At 43.1% G+C, this 25,331-nt stretch overlaps 1 protein-coding gene across 5 annotated transcripts in view; it reads left to right on the top strand.

The window, feature by feature from the left end:
• GRHL2 (grainyhead like transcription factor 2) overlaps positions 1 to 25,331 on the top strand; it is a 158,023-nt gene that overhangs the window by 65,094 nt on the left and 67,598 nt on the right. For all 5 annotated transcript variants that reach the window (XM_032858572.1, XM_032858574.1, XM_032858569.1 and 2 more), the window contains 3 exons: positions 3,550 to 3,605; positions 6,698 to 6,854; positions 11,384 to 11,495. In XM_032858572.1, coding sequence (XP_032714463.1) covers positions 3,550 to 3,605; positions 6,698 to 6,854; positions 11,384 to 11,495 — 325 coding nt within the window. The remainder of the gene's footprint in view (positions 1 to 3,549; positions 3,606 to 6,697; positions 6,855 to 11,383; positions 11,496 to 25,331) is intronic.

Raw genomic sequence — 25,331 nt, 5'->3', positions numbered from 1 at the left:
ACCTCCTCTTTGCTCCAAACCTTTATGTCCAACTGTGTATGACTCTCCACCCATTCCAGATCTGATTTATAATCTTTCCTTGTGTTCTCCACCTTAGTGGGTACTATCACCATCCTGGTTTAAGAAACCAGGATGTTTTCTTCATATTTTGCTCTCCCCTCATCCTCCAATTCTGGAGTATTACTCAATTCTGTCAGTATTACTTTCTAAATATCTCTCAGATCCATCCATTTGTCTCCAATCTGCTTCTACCATGTTGGCCCAATCTATCATTATCTCTGGCCTATAACAATGCCTGCTTTTGTACACTGTACCAGGGATGGTGTTTTTGACATGCTTATCTGATTATGTCACCCCTCCCCCCAACTTAAATCCCATTGCTTTTGGGATTAAGATCTAAATCCTTAACTGGTATACAAAGCATTGCGTATTCTGCTTCCCATTTTCCTTTCCCACCTCATCTTGTACCTCTTTCCCCCTTTTGCTGTCTGCTGTGGGCTCCATTCATTTCTGTGAACCTGATATACTTCCTCCTGCCTCAGGACCTTTGTGCATGCTGCTCCATATTCTAGAACTGTGCTGTATAATGCTGTAGTTGCTAACTACATGTGGCAATTAGAATTAAATAAAATCAATAATTTAGTTTCTCAGTCCCACTACCACTGTAAGTGCTCAGTATGACTGGGGGCTATCATACTGGACAATGAATATGCAGAACACTTCCATTTTTACACAAAATTCTATTGGACAACACTGTTGTAGAATATCCTTTGCCAGCTCCCACACCCTTCCTCCTGTGTAACTTTTTCAGGGAAGCCCTCCCTGTCCTCCCTTCAGTTCCTAGTAGAGTTGATTTTCTTTGTATCTAAAGTCTCCCAGCCAAAGACTACCATGAACACATCTGTAATCAGGATTACATTTATTTAGCCTGCTTTAGCAGGAGACCCTTAGGGACGACTCAGTAACACAGAGGTGGGAGGAGCTCTTCACAGTGTTTGGGCTTATACTGGATAAGTGTAAGGAGGGATTCCAGAAATGACAGCCAGCTCTGGACTGGGTATGAGAAGACATAGAGGCAGCCCGGAAACTGGGTAACCATTGTTCAGGAAATGAAATGAGCAAAGCAGGACTGAGGATGCCTTTGTCAGGAAAGCAGCAGCCACTCAGAAGGAAGACGTGTTACTCACTTGTGTGGCTGTGTTACTGTCTTCTGGGCTTCTGCTGGAAACACTTTTGTTCGCCTTGTCTGTGTGCCACTGAAAGTGGTAGTCAGTGGGACTGGTTTTTATTTTCTCAGTTGTGCTGTGCTCTCCTAGGGCTCTGTTGCTCTTCTCCAGAGTGCTTGCACACAGTCTGTAACTTTTTGAATGAATGACTTTTTAAGTAATGTGTTTCTTCTCCTAGACCAGAAGCTTCATGAGAACAGAGACCACTTTTGGTTCACTTTGGTACGCATAGCATCTAGCACGCTGCCTGATAAAAAATAGATGCTTGGTCTTTTTTTTTTTTTTTTAAAGATTTTATTTATTTTTTTGACAGAGATCACAAGTAGGCAGAGAGACAGGCAGAGAGAGGGGGGAAGCAGGCTCCCTGCTCAGCAGAGAGCCCGATGTGGGGCTCGATGCCAGGACCCTGGGATCATGACCTGAGCTGAAGGCAGAGGCTTAACCCACTGAGCCACCCAGGTGCCCCAGATGCTCAGTCTTTATTGGAAGAATGGATGAATAAATAAATGAATGATAAGACCTAAAAAAATTGGTGGCTGATCAAAGTCATGGAATCAGAAAATCCCAGATTTTCTGACAGTTGAAGAATCATTTGTCTTTTTACAGTAGATTCTTAGCAGATGTCTCTTCCTCCCACCCAAGAAAAACACTAGAACTCTAATATTTAAAATTTAAATATAACATTCTAATACTGCCTGATATCTCAAGTCCTTTCAGGGTAGTCATTAAAATATATGTTATCATACCTTCTTTACTATCATTTTTCTCAGTCCAAATGAAGAAAGGTATGGATGCATTGTATCAAATCACAGTAAGGTATAGTGATGTTGGCTGTCTGCCTGGGTTTTGGCATCCTACAAATTATATTAAAAGGTTTCCAAGCAGTTGGTAACTGTAACTGGAATGACCCAAACACTTTGACTATAATTCTCCAGTACTAAATCACATAGAGCCAGATAACCTCTTAATGTGATCAGGTCTCATAAAGGATTGTGATATTTTCCAGGTGGAATAACTTTATTTTTTTTAATTATAAAGACAATATAAAAGAATTCAGGATAAAATTTTGAGCTTGAAGGGCACCTGGGTGGCTCAGTTGGTTAAGCCACTGCCTTCGGCTCAGGTCATGATCCCGGAGTCCCAGGATCAAGTCCCGCTCCCAGTTCCGTGGGGCATCTGCTTCTCCCTCTGACCTTCTTCCCTCTCATGCATTCTCTTTGTCTCTCTCTCTCTCTCTCTCTCTCAAATAAATAAATAAATAAAATCTTTGAAGAAAAATTTTAAGCTTGAAAAAAGCAATATCCACATTGGTAACATGTCTACTATTTTTAGTTTTTCAGGTTCTTGTCCAGATGCAATCATGTTTATTAGAGTACGATTCTTTATTTTAGTCAGTATATAGTTGAAAGTCTCCTTGAATCTGAGCAGTTGTGGTATATCACACCTTCTTACACCACCTGGGGGATTAGAACCATTGAATTTATAAATTCACTATGTCGTAGTGGGCAAGCCTACCCTTAGGCTTCAGAATTCTGTGGCCTGGACAATAGATTCACTGAGGGCCATGTTTACTAGTACTGGTGCACTGTGTGTTGTTATGGGTTTACTGCATGTTCCTTCAAAGAAAACCTTGGAAGTGCATCTCCTCTATCTCTTCCTTAAATGCCCTTCTCATCATGCTACCCTCCTACTCCAAAATTTCCTAAATCTTAACTGTACTAAGTGTAAATATCTTTTCATCGATCAGCCCTGTCCAATAGAACTTTCTGCATTTTACAGATGGGGTAAATATGGCCCTTGTCTCAGTTTATACAGGTAGCAGGTAAAAGAGTCATAACTTGACACTGGACAGTCTTGCTCTAGAAACTATGCCCCTAACCACTCTGAATACCGCCCTGTGCTGTGTATGCTGTGTCGACTCCCTGTAATAAGTGTTCCATTAAGTCAGAATTTGTGATTTGTGGGAACGAGCGTTGCAGATGATAGAAAATGGACGAGATGTCTTATGTGTTTGAAGAAACAGGTTCCAGTACCTGCAGACACTTTTGGAACACCTGTAGGACATGTGAATATGGACATGTGAATAATATGCAAAGCAAAAATGCCTCTTCTGTTGAGTGTAATTCTCAGTGTGCACGTGGTATGCAAGTTCTATGCACAGATGGTAACTATTTTTGTTGTAGAAAACACAATACTAAAAAATACATTATCTTCCTTTCTGAAGTGAGGATAAAACAATTCGGGCACATTTGTCACTTTCCTTCCTGTTTTTGCATGATGACTTACCTATTTGTTTTAATTTGATAACTTTTAAATTTTGCAGAAATTCCGGAGTGCTTCAGTTGGGGCCGAGGAGTACATGTATGACCAGACATCAAGGTAGGCTACCCGGAGGTGTCCCTAGAAACTAATGAACTGATAACACTTGAAATGTACTCCCAAGTTACACTTTTGAACCTTTTAAAAGAAAAATCTTTTTTCTTTACAGTGACTTCTAAATTACTGTTTCCAGTCTTGACCTATAGTCTGAGGCCCACACCCTTTTTCTGTCCTTCTGTTGGTTAGATCGCTCTCCTTAGGGGGTTCTCTGAATCTCAGACACATGGACCTCCAACACAGCATGTGATAAAATGGGAACTCTTTGCCTTTCTTTTTCTTTTCTTTTCTTCCTTCCCCACTTCTTTCACATCGGCTCTGCTTTTATTTCCTATTGTGGCTAATGGCGTCACAATGCCAGCTACCCACTTGAGAGGTGTCAAGATCTGCCTGACTTTGTGCTGTGCTTTCGTCACACTTGGCCAGGTGCTGAACATTCTGTTTTACCTGTCCTGTCCCTTACAACTTTCTCTTGTTCGTGCTCTGAACCGTTGTGATGTAACTTGATCTTCCCACCAACACCTTCTTTTCCCTTCTGTTCCACTGTACGTACCTAGCTACCTGCTATCATACTCTGCGTTGCCTTCCATGTACAAGCAGTGAGAGAGGTATGGGAATACGATAGAACCTCTCCTTACAAGAGGCCCATAGACTTTTGGAGGGGACAGATGTAGTGATGGACAGTTGTAATACAGTTTGCTCAGTGCTGCTACAGAGGTACATAAACAGAAAGCTGAGAGGACTTAGAGGTGTCTGTGTATGTGGTGGGGTTTAGGGTGGGGGTGGGGGAACAAAGCTTGCAGGGAGGGGCATTTGAACCAGATGTTGAAGGATCATGAGCAGGAGTTTTCCAGGGAAAGAAGATTAAGAACATTTTAGGTAGAGAGGCTAGATGATCAAAGACCTTGGTCATGAGCATGCTCATAGACAGGAGAGAATGGCAAGAAATGAATTGATCTCTCCCGTTTTACAAAGCTTATCGGTGATGTCACCATTTCAGACGGGATTAAACACAAATTACTCAAGACGGTAGTCAGGGCCTTTGTGTGCTAGTTCCTTTTTGCTTTCAACCGTGGGTCCCACTGTAGTTATTGCTTCTTTGCTTTTATGTGTGTGGCCCTCTTCTGTTCTTTCTGTTTCCACCTGAAGTCCTCCTAATCCTTCAGGGTCTTGCTCCGACCTCAGGCTGCCCAGTCATCCTTCCCAGATCACCCGAGTCAGAATTTCAGTGTGTGGTGAGGTGGGGAACATAGAGTTCCAAATCACCTTCTAAAATGTGGACATGCGTATATAATTTGCATGCTATAAACCCCAGTCACCCTGTAATCAGCTGTCAGGCTGGTGAAAAGAGCTTTGACCTACCAGTCACTTGACCTGCTTTCTCTTCCTGCTGCTGTCATTGTCCACTAGAGTGAGCAAGTTTCTTAGCCTCTCTTCACCTGTGAAATGAAGGTGGTTTTATTTCCTGTGTTATGGATAGGCTTGGGGAGCATGAACCCCCCAAAATTATGTTCAAAACCATTTCTGTTCATATGTGCTTTTATCTGGAGAGAGTGTTCACAGCTTTTCATGTTTTTGTTTGTTTGTTTATTCGTTTTTTTAAATGCAGCCTGTGCCCTAGATAAGTTGTAGGCTGCTGATGTAGGTGATTCCTAATATCCTGTCCATGTCTCAAATTTTATGATTCAGTGGCAGTTCTGAGATTGCTTTTTTCAGGCAAAAGGACAGTGAAGTTGGTTCTGTCTTGAATGATTTATTTCCCACCTTGTTCTAAGATACATATTCTGGAATTTGCTTAGTTTCTCAGCTTATGAGTAAGGTTTTTATCATGAAAAGAGGAATATTATTGTGCTTTACAATTTCTTTCTCCTCATGAAAGTTATAAAAAATTAAACATGATAAGAGACTTCCATAATCTTGTAAGCAGACCATTTTAAGAGGTGAACTTTGAGGCAGTTTTATACCTAGCCTTTCAAAGACTATGAAACTAAAGAGCTAAGAAAATAGGCCTAGTGAAGAGCTTCTAATGATTAAAAAGGTTCATGAAGCATTGGTTATTGGGTTACCACTAGGAGCCATCCTGCACTATAGCAGAAATAAATATTTCTGAAAGAACATATTAAACTTTTTGTTTCTTTCATTTTTAGAAGGATTGTGGTTCATACCTTTTGTTTATTTTAAATAATTGATATATTCCTCATGGCTGGGGAAAAATCAGTATTTTTATTTTGTAAATTAAATAACATTTTCAAAATATTAAGGAAATTGTGTAGAGCAAGGATTTGCAAACTTTTTCTGCAATGGGTTACATAGTGAATATTTTAGATTTGGCACTTTATAGATCACAACTACTGAACCCTGCTGTTGTAGTGTGAAAGTAACTGTAGACAAGCCCTAAATGAATGAGCATAGCTGTGTTCCAATAATAGGAACACAGGGAGGTGTTTACAATAATAGGCAGGGAGCTGGATTTGGCCAATGGAACAAACCTTGTTTGCAGACTCCTGATTTGGAGCAGCAGTGACCCTTTCATGAGTCCTTTTGCCGTCTTAAAAACAGAAAACAGCAAAGCCAACGGTCTCTGTTATGGAACTAGATTCTCAGTAATGAATGTCGGAGTTTTAGACATTTTGAAATCTTTTGAAGTGGGATATCACTGTTTGCAACATCTTGGTGATACAAAAAGAGGGTTAAGTATAGGTACGAATTGCACGAAAGCTTTCACACATTTGGCTTGCTGCTAGCATGAAAGTGGCAAATCCTATCAATTCTTAAGCCTCAGGCATTACTGATTGCCATCTAAGACCTAACAGGTTCTCCTGGCACAGCCTTGCATAATTGGACAGGCACCTCATGGACTTTCTCCCCTTCTAAACCATCTGGTTTATGAGCCACTATTAGAGATGTTGTATACATTGTATTAGCAGTGACCTTTGGTTCCGGTCGCATCTCTTTTGCCATATGCTGTGTTTTGTCTCTGAAGTAGAGTAAATAGTGGTTCATATTCCTACAAAACTCTGTAAATGTGAAATTGATTAGGAAGGCAGAAGTGTCCGAGGGAGTGAATCTGACCACTGTTTGCTTTCTGTTCACAGTGGCACATTTCAGTACACCCTGGAAGCCACCAAGTCGCTGCGTCAGAAGCAGGGGGAGGGCCCCATGACCTACCTCAACAAGGGACAGTTCTACGCCATAACGCTCAGCGAGACTGGAGACAACAAATGCTTCCGACACCCGATCAGCAAAGTCCGGGTATGGGCCTCATGTCTCAAATAAAGAGCAGAGGGATCATGTGAAGGGAATTGCTACCTCGCAGTCTTGTGGAAGGGTGTGGAAAAAACTCCAAAATAAATAATTCTAGAACAAATATCAGAGAGTTGGAGCAGGAGAACTTACTGGCTTACAGTTTATCATTTTAATCAGTAACCAGTAAATGCCAGGGAGGGGACATGGTTGGGACATGCTTTCTGACCGTATCCAAGGAATTTTCCCAACTTCCTTCATTGCCTTTGTGCTACTTAGTTGTTGTTCTTGCTTTCAATCAATTGATCTTAAATTTTCAAGCAAGGAGCTGTTAAGTCCGAGCTTATTTGTGGGCAGGGAAAGAGCGGCTGCTGTCTTCCATATGGAAGGTGTGATTTATCCTGTGTCCCTGGATCCTTTGCAGCTTGGTTTAAAAAGCCTTCTGCAGCCCAGTGCTTGCTTACTCAGGAGTCAAGTGAGGCATGATATGATCCCTACCAGGACTGACTTGGTGGAATTTTCACCTTCATGAGTATTAGTTCTGTTTGTGGGAAATGGAACTATGCTGGAAGCCGACCAGCTTTTGGCATTCTTGCTGCCGCCAAGAAGGGAGGAAACTGGTCATCCTTCTCTACTGAAAAGGAAAATCATAGCAGAGCTCTCTGAAAAGAGGTTGAAGGACCTTCCTGCCCTGTTGTAAAATGATTTATTCTACATGCTCTGTACGTGGTGCCGACCCTACCGTATCTAGTCCGTAGCTACTGCCTCCTAAGCCCTTCAGCACGTTGAGACGAATGCGGTGCTGTGCCTAGAGCATAGGGAGTTTACCCCCATCCCAGACTTCCCTGCAAAGGGAACAAATGAAGTAGAAGAGAAAGAAGAGCTTTTGGGCACCTGCTGGCCAGCTTGTCTGTTACTGGCTTTAGGTAAAACAGCTTCAGTGGTGATCTCTGAGACAGCTGGGGTTCCTGGCTGTGTTTCAGTGAGAAAGACAAGCAAGGATTGCTGCTCATTCCTCAGCCCAGCAATTCTTCCTCCCTCCAGGCTGTCCTAGTCCCACGCCAGAGCTGTAGGAGGCGGGGCTGTTGAGAGTGAGAAGAAGATGTGGAGCTCATGTCCCAGGCAAGGCTGAGCCTGTTGCAGGTGGAAAGGTGCCTGGTGTGTTGTGTGCCTGCCAGGGAAATTGATGTGTTCCTACCCTGTGGTCAAGGCTGTAGTGGAGGGATGCCTTCCTTCTCCTCCTTCTCCTCCTCCTCCTCGACCTCCTTCTCATCATCATCTTAATGGTGGAAGGATATAATAACAATAACAATCATAATAGTAATAACAACAATAACAATGGCAGAGAGATGCCATAATAATAACAACAAAAGCCACAAAATAACAACTAATGTTTATTGGGTATATCTTCTGTGTGCCAGGCACTATGTCAAGTTCCATATATCTAGCAATTCATTTGAAACTAACACAACCCTATGAAATAGGCACTGTTTTTATAATACTATAGATGAGGAAACTTGGCCTTTTAGAGGCTAGTAACTGGCCTTTTAGAGGCTAAAATGTGAGGGAACCAGGATATATCCCAGGCAGTCAGATTCTTGGATTTATTCTCTTACTAAGGTACACTGTGTTGAGAGACATGGAGGGCTAAAAGCCAGGGGCACCATTTTAATTCACCAAGAGTGTTAGATTGAAGTCCTTAAGAGAAGAGGGCTCCTTGTAGCCAATATAAAACAGATGGGACGAAAACTTCCATAATAAGTTATCTACATGATTTCAGTGAAGCAGAATTCTTTTTTTTAAAAAAGATTTTGTTTATTTATTTAACAGAGAGATCACAAGTATGCAGAGAGGCAGAAAGAGGAGGAAGCAGGCTCCCCGCTGGGCAGAGAGCCCAATGTGGGGCTCGATCCCAGGACCCTGAGATTAAAACCCGAGCCAAAGGCAGAGGCTTTAACCCACTGAGCCACCCAGGCACCTGAATCAGAATTCTTGAAGAGTCCCTGTACTGTCGTGGCCTTAGAATGTAAACTATTCACTGTCTTTTCAGGGTGCCGATGATGGTACTGTTAAGAGGGTGTATATGAGATATACACTTCCTTGTAATTTATAAGACTGTTTTTAAAAAAAACTAAGTTTATCCAGAATTTTCTTAACAGGCATCCACATGTGAGGGTGTAGGGGTGTCAAGTCTAGCAGATATATCCAGAGATGGATCCCAGGCTAAAATGCCTCTGGCTTTTGGGATTGTTCTTACTCCTCAGCTCTGGGACAGTGAGCAATCTGGAGGAAAGAGAGATGCACTTGGAACTTACCCGCATTAGTTTTGGAGCACGGTGTTTTATTCTGAGTTGAAACATGTATGCTTGGTAATATAGCATTTTCAAACTGCCTTTCTTTTTATCACTGAAGACAGAAATTTGCAGACCAAGAATATGCCATTACTTAGCCTGATATAGTCATTTGATAGAGAAAAAAAACCTGTTATTTTTATTTGGAGCAGAAGGAAATAAACACTAGGAGGCCATACGGTGAACTTTTACATATACAGTAGTCCATCCTCCCCCCTTATGTGCAGGAGGTACGTTCTAGGACCTCCTAGAGGATGCCTGAAACCGTGGATGGTACCAAGACGTATATATGTTATTTCCTCTCCATACATCCCTATAATAAAGTTGAACATATACAATAGCACAGTAAGAGATCAGCAACAACGGTAATAAAAATAGAACAGTTACAATACACTGTCATAAAAGTTATGTGACTGTGGGATTCTCGGTCTCTAAGTATCTTATGGTACTGTACTCACCCTTCTTCTGGTGATGATGTGAGATGATAAAATACCTATGTGATGAGATGACATAACATGACGACACGGGTGTTGTGACCCTAATGTTAGGCTACTACCGACTTTTGGATGATAGATCAGAAGGCACTCATTTGCTTCTAGATTATGGTTGACCAAATGTGGGTAACTGAAACCATGGGTAAGGGGGCAACTGTAAGTGGCAAAGTTTGGGGAAGCAGGAGAGGGAAGAATGGAGAACTTGGAGCTCACAGTTCCACCAGCCCAGAAGCGGTTCCCTCTCTTGTCACTTCTCCATGTACCTTTGAGGTTCCTGCTGCTTGTGAGTTCGAATAATATGGATACATATTTCTAAACTAGTTTTCCTAACAGGCATCTGCTTTCTTGTGTAACAAATGCTCACACGTACTTTGGGAAGAAGCCAGATTTTGAATGGACAGTCCAACTGCAAGAATGTATATGACATCTATTATTTGTCAGGCAGTGGGGCTGTTGACTGAGTAATTGTAAATAATTAAGTAAATGGAGAAGGCGCCTGGGAGACTCAGGGGGTTGAGCCTCTGCCTTTGGCTCAGATCATGATCTCGGGGTCCTGGGATCGAGCCCAGCATGGGGCTCTCTGCTCAGTGGGAAGCCTGCTTCCCCCCACCTCTCTCTCTTTGCTTGGCTCTCTGCCTACTTGTGATCTCTCTCTCTCAAATAAATAAATAAAACCTAAAAAAAAAAAAATTAAGTAAATGACTCTAAGTGTGCAAAATGCCATGAAGGAGAAGTTAGTAAGGAATGGGAATCAATGAAATACTCTGGAATAGTAGGAAAATATCTAAGAAATATTTTGGTTTTGGAATAAGGAGGAGAGAGCCGGTATCCCTGATACTGCAGTTAAAAGGATTTTGGGGAGTTCGTTTGTGTTCATAACTTCTCTTATCTCATAAGTGACAGTTAATGTGTATGTAGTTTAATGAGGGTTTTTATGATTTAGAACCAGAATGGGCTTTGGATTCTTATTTCTACAAGATAGAATTAGTTTTTCAAGCAAGTATATCCAAACTGTGTGGAAATAAATAAAATAGTTGACCTTGTCTCTTTTGGTCTGTGCAATATCTGTAGCTGAGATCTGTGTTCCTCAGTATGAACTTAGTTTGTAGTACTTCTCTCATTACTCCAGCATTTCAGCCTGAGGCACTTAATTAGGCTAGAAACAGATGCTTGCTTCTTTACACATGGTGCCAAATCCTTCGTTTAAGAATACAAAATTTCAAAAATGTGTTTGTTTTCAGTACAAAATAAAAAGATGTTTTTGGTATTCCCACTCACCTCACAAAACAGTAAATGTGCTATTAATTGGTTAATTTGGTTGTTATGACTCATGGTAAAAATGACGTGGGGGCGCCTGGGTGGCTCAGTCGGTTAAGCCTCTGGCTCTTGATCTCAGCTCGGTCTTGATCTCAGGTTCAAGCCCTGTGTTAGGCTTCATGCTGGGTGTGGAGCCTACTTAAAAAAAAAAATGATGCAGGATTCTTTTTTCTGTGGACTGTTCTCATTCCCCATGCGTTTTTTAAGTAGACCTGTTTTTAAACAAAAAAACCGTGCGGCTGAGCTTGTCTGGGCTTTTGTCAAGCAAGATAAGCAACGTTGTAGAAATAGCTCTGACAGAACTGCTGGAAGTAAAGGCTGTGAAGCCACAGAGGTGCCCAACAGAAAGTAAGATGCATGGTTCTCCCTTCTGCAGAGCGTGGTAATGGTGGTCTTCAGTGAAGACAAAAACCGAGACGAACAGCTGAAGTACTGGAAGTACTGGCACTCGAGGCAGCATACGGCGAAGCAGAGGGTCCTTGACATTGGTAAGTTGACTTTGACCTCCCTGTGTGGTCTTAGGTAAACTGACATGTTGTCATGCTGCCCAGCACACAGCTCATAGCTGGGACCCACGGAGCTCTTGGGAAGATGTGCCAGGCACTAGTCTGGGCACTTTTCCTTTGTGAGTACGTTTAGTACAAATCAGGCGGAGATGGCAAAATCAGACTGAGCTGAGTGCAAAGCACTGTTTGTTCTATGGCCGCTGGCTGGGACTCGTATAGTAATAGTGAAACATTTGGATTTGCAAGGACTGTGTCAGTTTCTAAAACATGTTTCCATGCCCTAGACCAGATGCACTCCTGTCCCCCTGTGACATGAATGACCTCAGGATCATTTGGCTCTAAGGTACTTGTGAAGGTCCCATGACTGCAAAGTGGGTTCTGGTTCTCTTAATTCTCCATATGGTGTCCCTTTAGTGCCAACGCATGCCTGCTGCTGATAGTACTAGGTGGTCTGGCAAATGAAACCTTTGAGAGATCTTTTCCAGCAGTAGAGGAGGAACGGATCAGCAAGTACATTTTCTCGGTGTATTCTCAAACACGACGTTTGCTCTCTAGAGCCCAGGAGTCCCCTGGGTGGGACTCCAGGTTCGGCCAGAAAGACAGAGTCCACGCCAAGTGGTCCCATGGCGGGAATTTGCTACAAAGATCGGGAGGGCTGAAGGCACCGTGACACTGTCTGGAGATGAGCAACAGCAAGACTGCACTGCTATTAGCTGCAGGCCTGGAGGGTCAAAGAGGAGGTTGAGGGTGTTGGGGGAGCCCCCCAGCAAGAGCTCGAACCATAGTGGGGGCTGCCTCAGCAGGAGCTGGGACCACAGACAGAGCAGCTTTGCAAGAGCAGAAAGAACAACAGAGGAGTCACTGCCAGACACACCTCTCAAAAGAATGCCAAGAGGGAGGAGGAGAAAGAATTCCCTGTGTTCTCCCTGTCTCCCCCTCCCACCAGTGCTTCCCAAGGGCCGAATGTTCCCTGAAGCTACTGGGTACATGATCCTAGCAAATGTGGTTTGCAGGACTCACCCTCTGGGATACAGAGTAAGACAAGGGAAGTCAGGGATGGAATCTTAAAAGTTTCTAGAGATTGCTTAAAAATGCCGACAGTAATATGTGTGTTTCTAAGTAATTTTAACGCTTTATATGCTGTTTTTATAAGAAATAAGTAATTTCGCATCTGTGGGCTTTCTTACCTCGTTTTGCAAAGTAAAAGGCTGCAGTCCCAGGGAGTATAGGCAAAGTAAAGGTTTCCCTCCTGTCGGGTATCAGAAAGTATTACTGAGCCATTAAAAGGTATTACAGAGGCATTTCTTGGACTTCTTACACACTGCAGTGATGGATTTTTCTCAGCCCTTCCCTCTCATCCTTGCCAGTGTCCCTTGACCAATGGCAGAGAGGTTAGTGATTACGCGAGGGTTAGAGACTCACAATAAAATACATTGAAACTAATTGTTGGTTTATCCTGCAAGATGGCCACACCCCTCCTTGCCTCAGTGCATGCCCGTGCACACGTGCCCCCCCACACCCTTCCCATTAGCTAGTCAAACATGTTTATCTAATAAACCAGCAAACTGAGACCCAGTGAGGCCCACTGATTCACTTTTCCAGGTGATTTATCCTCAGATAATTAGTGCAAGAGCTAGGATAAGACAGTCTTCTTCACCCAGCTCATATACAGAAACTACAAGATCGATTGACTAGGACAAGGGAGTGGGGATACTTGCCTTGACCTGTTTGTAACCATCTACATAGAACTCAGAGAAACAATTTTACTTTATTTGAAAAGTTAGCCTTATAATTATTACCCAAGAAAATGAGAGGAGCAATTAAATAGAAATATGGACTAGGTCCAAATAAGGTAAATAATAAAAGCATTTTACTGGCTTACCTGTTGGTTCAGCTTTGATATTGTTATAAGGTTTACTTTTCTTAGACCAGAATGACTTCTCAGCTCACCCAGGGCTTTGGATCTTATCTCTCTTCTATTTTGCCTCTTGCCTGCCTTCGGACTTTCCTTTATAACCCTTTACACATGCATTTGCACACACATGCACACACATGATTTATCTTTGAGACTTAGGACTTTTACTAAGAAGTTTTGTGGCTCCTTGGGCCACCTCCTCTGAACCTGAACCCGAGGAGTATTAAATCAGTCCTTTAGCTTCAAAGGGCAAATTGATTTTCTGACTACAACCTCAAACTGACAGAGGATGAAGAAATATGCAAAAATCTTATATAATTCATTCCTCTATTAGACTTACAAAAAAAGCAAGCCATGTGTCCTTCTGCCAGTGGTGGTTAATACCATCTCCAGCATAAAGAGGGAGCTGACACCTGGGATGGTGTGTACATCTGTGTGTGACTCACACCCTCAGCGGGTAGCTCTGGAGTGCGGTGCTGAGAACATTGGTAAAGGCTCTGCCTTGCTTCCACCAGGGGTTAGCAATGCCTGCTGACAGTGAAGGGAGGTTGAAGGGTGCATGTGCCCGTAGTTGTCGGTGTGGGTTGAGAACTTTCTAGTAACCTAAAGAAAAAAAGGAAGAGTCCAGTGTTTTAAAATGTATTACCTTTCTTAACTTCCACGAAGCTGGAGGTTACAGTCAGGGCTCGTGGTTGCAGTTTCCAAATCTCCACCAGTCACTGTGGTCCCCAAGTTCAACTGGACCCTCTAGGTAGTGACCTTGAAGCTGGAGTTAAAGACTGAGATATATGCTCCTTTCACTAGAGGAGAGATTCATAACCTGTGGTCTTCAGAGTCTATGGGTGGGACTTAAGGGAAACTCCAGCTTCTAAAGTTACACACAACACACTTTTGTGTGTAGAGGTGTGTGTATTCTTTCTTCTCATTTTTCAGGGTTCCCGGGATAACCAGCCCTCCTCCAGCTCTCTGTCTGTCTACCTCCACTCCAAGCAAAGCCCAGTGGAGCTTTTACCTCTCTCCGTATCTTTCCTTGTTCCACATCCCCTCAGCACTCATGCTTAAGGATTGCTCTGTGGTCTCTGGAACCCTGTAATGACGGCCAGCAAACATACATCTTTCCTGACATACATTTATCTCACTTGGATTAGAACGTTGGTTGTTCTTCAAGGCTGCTCCTCATCTCCCACATACTTCTGACCCTCTGAGTAGCTCTGACCAGCCAGTACTGCTGGTCGCCAGATGGGGAGAGGCCCCTCAGTGTCACTGATGGTGTCCTTTCTGTGGATCTATGCAAAGGAGAGTGGGAGCCCGAGGGCCGGGGTGTAGGGAAGGAGGCTGCTCTCAGAGCACGTGGAGCCTTGGCTCCCAGGTTCACTGTATCCTGATTGATGTTCCCAGCGAGGCTGCTTCTGCATCACACCACGCCTGGCTCTTCTTGGACACATACTCACACATTACCTGGTTTGTTCCTCACATTTTGCAGGTCTTTGCTTGTTGTCACCTTATCAAAGAGACCTTCCCTGTCACCCTAACCTAAACGGCACACCCTCATCACTCTCCAGCCCCTTAACCTTTATTTCACAGCAGACATCACTACCCTACATGGTACATACGTATGGATGTTTCTGTTTCTCAGTGTGCCCACCCTCCAATCAGAAGGTAAAGCCTATGAGGGCAGACCCTTGTCGGGTTTAGCGCAGAGTCTGAGACATAGTGAGCTGTTAATATTTCCTAAATGAATGAGTGAATGAATGAACCAGTGTGTGGATAAAACTCTTACTACACTGACGGAAGGCAGGCCTCTGGAAGGAGTGAACTCTCTTAATGATACCCATGTGTTCCTTGTCTTCTGTGTACCAGGCTCTTTCTAGAGATCATATATAAACGTTGTCTGTCCTCAAAACTCATTTTGTTGTTCAAAAACCGAGGTGGTGAACAGTAAACAATTTTACCCAAGGTCGTGTACCTGGTAGGTGGTGTTGTTGGGATGGAACCCCAAGGGTGCCTGAGTTTGCACTCCTCGTTTTTTATTATTCTCTGTCCTCGCACCACTGTACATCGTCATTATATGGCAACCCCTAGGTAGTTCTTGGCCCCAGTAGGCCCTGATGACTTGTAGAGTGACTGCAGACATCCGGGACCTGACCGTGCGTGGACATCCTACGTCTCCCCGCTGTGCCTTCCTCTCCAGATGTTGAGAACGTTTTGCAGTCTGGGGGGTGGGACTCTTGGCTGCTGCTACTTCTGACGTTTCTGAAAGCCAGTTCAGATATGTGGTTCTTGTACATTAGGCCATAAACTATTATGTTTGGGGGAGGGGGGAAGGAAACATTAGCAATTAGTTCTTACTTGATAAAAGTAAAACAAACAGACCTTGGCCCTAGTGGCTCCTGCTGCTTTTCAAAGCACGAGCGGAGTTCTCCAAGCCTCACAAGTTCTTTCTTGTGAGCTCGTTGAATAACAACAATTATTCCAGGTCATAAATGAGTTTACATTCTGCAGCCCAAGGAGCATTCCTGTGCCAATTAGACCTCAGACCTCCTGTATGGAAGGAGCCACTTAGCCACTTAGGTTGTTTCTGTTTTTGCTCATCTCTGATTGTGGATGTCCCTTTTTAAGGACATTGAGTTAGTGCTGGTCCCATGGTGCCTTGCAGAAAGGCATAGTTACTCCATATTCATTCAAACAGGCCAGACCTTTTATTAGAACTAGTGATTCAGAGGTAATTAGGACAGGACCCCTGTCCTCAAACTGCTCGAATCTGGAGGCAAGACGATGAGTGGCTAAGATGTCACACAGTGAGTGGTGTCTTGGAGGAGTGCTTCCCTGAGGAGATGTTTCTGAAACCCTTCCGAAAGGACGACAAGAGCTCGTGAGGTCAACAAGGTGGGGGAGGGTGCTGCAAGCCAAGGAAACAGCACATGCTCGTACAGGAACCAGGGCAGAAGAACAAAATGAGATTGGCAGATAAATTTTATCAAGTCTGATGAAATTGTAGCACGGATGGGAGAGGATGGAAACTGTCAGATGTACTAGTGAGAGCGTTCCTTGATGGAGCTAATATGGAAAGTAAGGTGAAGGAAGAAGTCGTGAGTGGAGGGGATAAGGAAGAAGGGTTTAGTAGCTGTGGAAAGGCTTGCTTTTTAAAGGGGAATCAGATGGGTGCCTGGGTGGCTCAGTCGATTAAGTGTCCGACTCTTGGTTTCTGCTCAGGTTGTGATTTCTGGGCATGAGATCGAACCCCATGTTGGGCTCCTTGCCGAGTGTGGAGTCTGCTTGAAATTCTCACTCCCTCTTCCTCTCTGCCCCTCTTGCTTGTGCTCTCTTTCTCCCTCTCTAAAATAAACAAACAAATCTTAAAAAAAAGGGGGGGTTATCGTAGGGTGACAGAGGTGTGAAGCATAGATGGGATTTGCTGGTCTCAGGCTCTGAAAGGAGTCCTGAGTAAAGCTGTTTTCCACGTGGTGCAGGCTGAGACTCCGGGCCTCCTATGAGGGCTAATCAAGCCTAGCAGGGCATGTGGGGTCCAGGCCCTGGAAGGCTATAGGCGTTAGAGGGCCATTGACTCATGCTGCCTATATCCCAGTGGCAAACCTGCCCCATAGGGGGAACGTTTGGGAAATGCTATCTTAGTGTCTTCCCAGAGGAGCAACACCACAGCCTCCTCCTAGATATTGAGGGTGATGAAGCTCAGGCTTTTTCTCCCTTGGCTGCTTTAATACTATTTGGGCTTCATTAAGCCTAATTGTGCAGTTTTGTCGGGGAGACAGTCAAATGTGTGTGTGTCTGTACTTTTTTACACTGAGCTGTGGCATGCATACCTAGTTTTAGTTAATCCACGTTTTTCTAATGTTGAACTGAGTGGATTTTAGAAAGCCAAGAACACCTAAGAGCGTGATAATAAAAATTGTACCTGCGTGTCATCATTCATCCAAGTGGGTATAGTCCATCTGTACATCCGTCTTCCCAGATTGCTGATAAGTACAGTTGGAGGGAACTGTGCAGAAATAACAAGCAGATAGGATATTGTAATGAAATGACATTTCTCTCTAATGAGGTGCAGGACTTGAACTCAGAGGCTTCAGATAGCCAGGGAGGGTTTTGGCCGCACCGTGGAGGGACGATATCTGTACGGCAGAGGGGTGATTCCAGGCCAGCGAGGGGGACAGGGTGAAGGGAGGGAGAGTCAGGCAGTGGGAAGACCAGTCAGAGCCAGGTGAGTGACGGAGTGCACCCAGAGGAGTGCATTGTAAAGGCGGGGATGGGGGACGGGGGTTGGGGGCCTCACAGTGTGGGGGGATGCAAAGTTGTCCCAGGAATAAGAGACAAATTCTAGATCTGATAGATCCTTCGTGATGACTGGCTTTGGATGACTAAATGGGGGTCCTACTGATGACTAAATGGGGGTCCTACTCCTAGGCAGGGGTGTCCAGAGGAGGGACGTGGCCAGGAAGGGCAAGCTGGCCAGGGGCAGTGTTCAGCCAGGGGCAGGAGGACTTGGAGGCACCATCTGTACACAGAGTAGGTGGGACTGACCCATGACTCTCTGCACATTGAGGTTATCCGGTTCTGTGCAGTGTGAGCCATTTAACAAAATATTCCAAATGAACCACAAATGATAAAGTGAACTGGACTACATATCAAGCTTCCTCCAACAGTGGATAATTGCAAAACCACTATCTGGGGGAAGGCCCATTTTTCCTTTTTTTTTTTTCTTCTTTTCTTTTGTTTTCCCATTTGTTTCCTTTCAAGGAGGGAAGGAAAGTTAGGAGGTTCAGCAACTAAAATTAACTTTATAGAAGGAGAGCCAGAAGCTATGATAGATACATTGAAGCACAGTCACATACAGTTTCTATCTTCCAAACAGAATTAAGGCTTACTTTACTACCACTTACTTTACTACCTTACAGTGCAGATGTTCCGAACAAGAACCGTGGTTTTTGCATCTTGCCAGTGGGTAGTGTGGATTGTAATGTGATGACGCTGATCCCACAGGCCTATCCGGATAAGCCTCCTTACTTTACAGTCACATCCATGAGCTGTTATTGATATAAATTTGTAGCTAATTGTGAAACCAACTATTTGCTCTTCATTCGTCTCTGTCTTCAGTTTCGACTCACGGTAACCTATCCCTGTATCGGGATGTGTCAGTTCTGTTGTTACTATTAATCCTGTAGTTTTCCATGGTAATTAGCAGGCAATTATAGTTCATCTCCGATTATTAGCGTGTGATTATCGGATTTTCATCTGTGCCCTCATACGAATCTTTCTTTAGAGCCAATTTTTAAATTACCAGTTTTATGTGAAGGTTAAGTTTTTATTGGAAACTTGAGTTCCAGCGAGAAGGAAACATTTTTTGAAGTTTAGTTCTCAATAGTTTTCTTTGGGGGTCAAAGATAAACATTTTGAAGCTTCTCCAGCACAGAATTTTGCTGTGAATTACTCTGCTTAGCTGTTCTGTCCAGGCCCAGGAGTCTTTCAAATAGGAATTGTGATTAAAATGAAGTAACGCTGTTTCTCTCTCTCTCTTTTTTTGAGTTTTCTAGAGGAGGCTGGCTTCGGATGTGCCCTACAAGGGTGTTTTCTTTCAGGTCTTATGGCCAAACCTGGGCTGGGCCACCCAGCGCTGTGCAGAAACGTGGCAAGGTGGAGATTCGGGTGGTGGGTGGGAGGCAGGTGCTGACTCTGCGAGGGTCGGGTGAGGTCAGGTGCCAGGTCGTCTGCGTGAGGTCGAGGCCTAGGACAGGACACGAGAGTGCCCTACAACTCGCCTTTCTTTTGGTTGGGGTGTCCCACTGACCATTTAGTTTTCTTCTGTGGAGGGCTCTCTCCAGAATCAAACAGATCTGCTCTCTTCCTGTAGTCAGGAAGATGTGGGTCTTCCCTTCTTTAAAGATAACTCCGTTAAGTGGAATTTCGAATTTTGATCCTGGATGATTTTCACACTTCTGAATAGATATGAAAAGTAAATTTGACTCAGAATAAAACAAAACCTTTTGAGAGCCCCTAACATTAAGAATGTAATCACAGGGCTGCTGCGGTCAGGGCTGTGAGTCAGAGGTGAGTTGGAAGGGCAGCCTTGATCCCTGCTTCCTCCACAGCAGGGAGGAGGTGGGGAGGGGGCCAGCACCACCCAGCAGGGGTCCTCCCCTCCCCCACTCTAGACGCATGTGTGGTACCTTCTGCTCTGAGCAATGTGTTGTAGCCACAGTGGCAGAACATTCCTTTTCATCTTCAACTTTGATTAGAAAAACAGTTATGTGATAAACGTGTAGGAGGCTAATTAAGGTTATATGTTTTAAAACATAATATGCAAGTACTCTTCAAAGTTTATTCTTAGTTCAGACAGAACATATTGATTTTCAGTGATCGCGGAGCCACCGTGGGTTTTCATTTATTGCAGAGCCTGTCTCACTGTGAGTCCTAGAAGCTCATTCTGTTGGGAATGACAGCTCTGGGAGAAGCACTTCCTGCTCAGCTGTGTGCTTAGTATGACCCAGGGGAACCCCCACCTTCCCACCAGCAAAGGGTCCAGAACAGAGCCAGAGTTCACAAACTGCCCATGTCCAGGCCCTGATTCTTGGAGCCTCCCTTTGAATTATTAGCTGGGTCTTCCTCTTTCTTCCACTCTACGTTTCTTAAAAAAGATGTCCACTAGCCCACATCCTTACCACTAATGTCTCTCCATCCAGTTCAGCCTGGCTTTTATTAAAAATTTTTAAAAAGATTTTATTTATTTATTTATTTATTTATTTATTTGAGAGAGAGAGTACCCAAGGAGGGGGAGCAGCAGTCAGAGGGAGAGGGAGAAGCAGGTTCCCCACTGAACAAAGAGCCCGACCTGGGACTCAATCCCAAGATCCATGACCTGAGCCACAGGCAGAAGCTTAACTTACTGAGCCCCCCAAGTACCCCTTATTAAAGTTTTTTAATGCCAAGTCTATAGGCCCTTTTTTGCCCGTCACTAGTTTTCCTGGTTACTTGCAACCTCTTCTTTGTTACTCTCTACAGCCTCCTTGTTTAGAATGTCCCTCCCTCCGTCCTTGACCTGGCAGACATTTTACCCTTGAAGACCTGGCTCCTCAGTCCCCACTTGGATGGGATCTTCCTTAACTTTCAGGGAGAGTCAGTGGCTCCCACTATGGGTTTTGGTTTCTCTCTAGTCAATAGCACTTTGCTGTGTTTCACTTGGTTCATCCATGTACATTCTGTCCATCTCACTAGGTGCTGAACTTCTTGGGTGGAGAGAGAATTTTTTAACCTTTCTGTATACCCAGCACCTGGTACAGAGCCTGACATAGCATAGATGCTCACTAGTGCTGACTAGTTGATGAACACACTGCCCTGTATGGTTTTGTGTTTAGGTAGTAACAGTTATGGTAAGCAGGCGCGGGTCTTGTTATGTGAGGAATACAACTGGGGTGGCACTTTCTCCTCTTGCATGCTGAAAGAATAATTTTTGGTAGTATTTTTCTGATGTCAGGAGGCTAGATGTGCATTTGGTACCTTAATTTCTTAGATTTTTAAATATTATTTTATTATACCACAGCTATTTTGATGAAACTAGCTTAATAACTAAGACTAATTGTTAACATAAAAATAGAATACATACATAATAAAGCAGGGGAGATGTCCCATTTTTAACTTAACTAGAAATTATTACTGTTTCCTGGAAGCAAACAAATAGGAAATTGTTTCAAAGCAAACTGCCAAAAAAAAGTAGCTAGATTTGGAAATTAAAAAGTGTAACGAATGTGGCCCTGGATCATTTTTCTTCACTGCTCCTAGGAACTATGTTTACCTGGTTCCAGGACATTATTGTTTACTAAACCCTTCCCTGTAAGGGTTTCCTTACTGCTGACAATTTTAAAGCCACGAGTGGTTAACCAGAATAAATGTTACTGAAAGGATTAAAGCAGGGGACCGATACTTAGAGACCCCTCTGAGAATTGTAGTAGACCCTCTACTTAATACCATAGAATGCTTTATTTTCTGTTTTACATCTTTTCCCCCCTACATTTACTAGACACTGTACTGTCTTTCCCCTACCATTTTTGGTATCTTCAGCTATGGAAGACCATGCTTTCTTGTCAAATATGTAATCTGTGCTTTTATTTGATTTCATGTCTTTCGTTTGTGGCCTCATTATTATTTTCTTCAGAGATGCTTTTAATAAGACTGCAGGTAACCTGAAAGTCTCATGTTTTTAGCATTATCTGATTGGCTTAACAATTGCAAAAAATAAAAATAAAAAAGTACCTGGAGATACACTCTGATAGTTTCATGAGGCTCATCTCTATATCAAACAAACTACAGAGCTGGTATTGTCAGCCGTTAGCATTTACTAGAAGCCTCTCTCTGGATGCACACTTCAGCAGAAACAAATCTACGTCTTTGCAATACCCCCAAGTGCGAAATTGGGCAAATCTAAAGTTTTCCTTCTCTGTTTACACAACCTAAAACTTGCCAAGAGAAAGTTTTTCCAAAATTAAATTAAGCCCTTTGAGGTTGGAGAAACCAAAATGAGGAGAAGCTAATCTGTAGAAAAGTCTCTGAACAGGCTCCAGAAATGCGGAGCTGCCACTAGTTTCTCTGCTCTCAAAAAGACAAGTATTGAAATGAGGGGGCGCTGCAGGAGTGAGTGTCTTGTCATTGGGCAGGGATCCTGTGAGGTAGGTGCTGGTTTTCTCTCCATTTCACAGATGGGAAACCTGCTTAGAGCAGTTACACAGCTCTGCTTAGGGGGTGCTGATGACCTTGAACCCTGAGCGCTGTCTCCGGACGCTGAAGTCTGAACTACAGAGGAGAACAGCGAACAGAAGCAAGAGCTTCCCTCCTTCAAAGGGCAGCTTTATCTTCTTCAAGAACTCTGTTTAAGAGAATTGGAATTTCAATTTCAAAATGCTATCTAAGTCTTCTAATAATTGGTGGAAAAGAAGTAAACAGGAGTAGCAGCCCGAGTAATTCAAGTAGCAGTTCATGCAGAAATCGTTCATGTAACGAACTAGAACAGCTTGTGCAGTGCCCCCCACCCCCCACCCCCCACCGCATGCCCATCACGCACATAATAGACTCACCCTCCTGTGTCTGATGGGCAGCCAGGGTCAGCGAGAGAGGTTGAAAAGGGAGGCTGATCTGCAAGAAACAAGAAGTGTTGGCGAGGATATGGAGAAAAAGGAACGCTCATGCGGTGCTGGTGGGAATGCAAATTAGCCCAGCCACTGTGGAAAACAGTATGCACATTCCTCAAAATATTAATAGTAGAATTGCCGTATGATCCAGGAATCACGCTAGTGGGTATTTACCCAAAGAATGTGAGAACACTAATTCAAAAGAACACATGCACCCCTGTCTTTATTGCAGTGTTATTTACAATAGCCAAATATGGAAGCAGCCCAGGTGTCCATTGATAGATGTACGGACAAAGAAGATGTGGTGTTTGTTGGTGTGTATGTGTGTGCATGTGTATGAATATTATTTAGTCATAAATAGGAATGAAATCTTCCCATTTGCAGCAACATGGCTCTAGAGAGTGCAATGTTAAGCAAAATAAGTCAGTCAGAGATAGACAAATACTATATGATTTCACTCACAGGTGGAATTTAAGGAACAAAACAAACAAGAAAAAACCGAGAAACCAAAAAACAGATTTTTAATGGAAGTGAACAGATGGTTCCCAGAGGAGAGGTGGGTGGGGCTGGGTGAACTAGGTGAAGGGATTAGGAGTACACTAATCTTGGGGAGCACTGCGTAATGCGTGGAATTGTTCAATCACTGTATTGTACATTTGAAAGTAATATAACACTGTATGTTAACAACACCGGAATTAAAATTTTTTAAAAATGGAGGCTAATCTTAGTGGAACTTGAGCAGCTGGAGGGATTGGGTTTGTGGTTCAGATTTAGTGGAAGATAATCCGTGTGAGGATTTACAGTTCTTGTAATGTGCCTGTGTCCTATACCACCAGTTACCAAAAAGTCATTTGTTTTATTTGTATTTTCTTTAGTCCGCAACTCAAAAGTACAGTTGTATGTTTTTGAAACTTATTTCTACCATTGATAGCTGCTAGTCCTAGCATGGGTCTTGGAGAGAGACTGGAATGTGTTCTCATAGAATGGCAATTCTCAAGTTTCTTACTCATGATACAGTGCCATCTTCTGAGAAAGAGTTCAGTTTTCTGTTGTAAGAGTTGGTTTAACTGGGAAGTTATAGTGTCTGGAAATACCATCTGAGGTGGGAGCATGCTGGGGACTTTGTCCTGGAGGGAAGGAGCTCCAGATCTGAGATGATTACGGTGGGTTGGCCACTGTGGGCAGGAACTTGGAATCCTTTGTGCCTCTTCTTGTCCCCACACCTTCCCGAAGAGTATTAGTATACCAAGTGAGAAGATGAAGAATGAACAACTAAAATTGAACACGAGTAATTCATGCAGTATACAAAAATAAATTACTTACCAACGCACCTATCCATGCCTTCATGCATTTAGCAAACTGTCAGAAAGTACCAGTCACTATTTTTCAAGAGATAGAATAGTTTGAATTAAAAATAGACTGAAGAAGTTAAATCTCACTGAAAACATAGACTAATGGGAAGAGCTTAATTTTAAGCCCATCCAGGCTTATTTAAATTCAGAGCCAGAAGCCATATAGGTACTATATAAGCATATGTATTTGTGTGTATATGCATAGGATAGGACCTAGTCTCAGTTTGAAATCAAGTTTACAGATCAAGACCAGCATTTGTGTAAAAAAAAAAAAAAGAGAGAGTACAAAATACTAGCATACATGGAACACAGTAATAGGCTATAGTATAAAATGCTTTCCTTATGTAAGTTTATTGCGATTACAATTGAAAGCTAGAACATTGGTTTATAAATTTCTTTGCTAGAAGCAGAGGAGTGACTCAAGCACACGCAAAGTATTAGGTTTCGCTCAAAGGGAGAATTCCAAGGAAGATTCCTTCTTAAATGATGTTTGTGAAGGTAATACAGTCAACCATGAGAAATAAACAGGAGTAGTATTTTAATTCCAGTTCTAATATCAAAGTCACTCAATACTACTTACATTCTGTGAGTCACAAATGATGGCTTCATAATTTCAGCCATTATTTTTCTAGATGGTATGTGGAAAGGTGCTTGTTTGAAAGGTCATAGGTCATAGAAGTCAAAGGGTTCTGGCTTTGTCTATAGGTAGAACTTCTTGGGTTCCAATACCAGCTTGACCGCTTCAAAAGTAAGTGATTATCAGGGAGGTGCTTAACATGTTAGCCTGCTCCCTATTCTATAGAGTAAGGAGAATTTAAAAAGCTACTGGTCAGCATTGTGTGAGGTCATGTTTGTGAAGTATGTACGTTTAGCACACACTTGGCTCTCAGAAACTGGTGGCTGACCCTATTATTTGCTCAGGGATCAGGACCAAATGGTGGAAATACATTCAGAGTGTCTAAAAATCAGCTCAAGTGTCAACATACTTAAGGAAACCCGGGTTACCTCTGACTAGGGAAAAGCATGATAAAGAATAGAATGGACAGTCATCCAGGCTTTAAGATGCTGCTGCTTTGATTTCGAAAACCAAAAAAAAAACTCAAGACATGCTTGGACTAGGGTTTATTTATTCTACCTATTTTAAGTCAGAGCGAATGCTTCTAGAATGACCCTCAAGTGTTTCCTGAATTTGAGCTGATTCTGTTTGGTCTTTGCAGACATAGGGAAGCAGATGTTTGAGGACAGCTGGGATGGGGGAGTAGGGACCGGTATCATTCCCCTCACCCACTAAAGGACTAGCAGAGTTTGTTCTTAGATATTATCCCTCTCCTCCCCTTCTTCTTCTTCTTCTTCTCCTTCTTCTTCTTCTTCTCCTTCTTCTTCTTCTTCTTCTTCTTCTTCTTCTTCTTCTTCTTCTTCT

The sequence above is a fragment of the Lontra canadensis genome, unplaced genomic scaffold, assembly GCF_010015895.1.
Source record: "Lontra canadensis isolate GAN:19392208 unplaced genomic scaffold, GSC_riverotter_1.0 scaffold15, whole genome shotgun sequence".
Classification (NCBI taxonomy): Eukaryota; Metazoa; Chordata; class Mammalia; order Carnivora; family Mustelidae; genus Lontra; species Lontra canadensis.
Note: the sequence above shows the minus strand (reverse complement) of the source record. Positions and strands in the feature narration are given on the sequence as shown.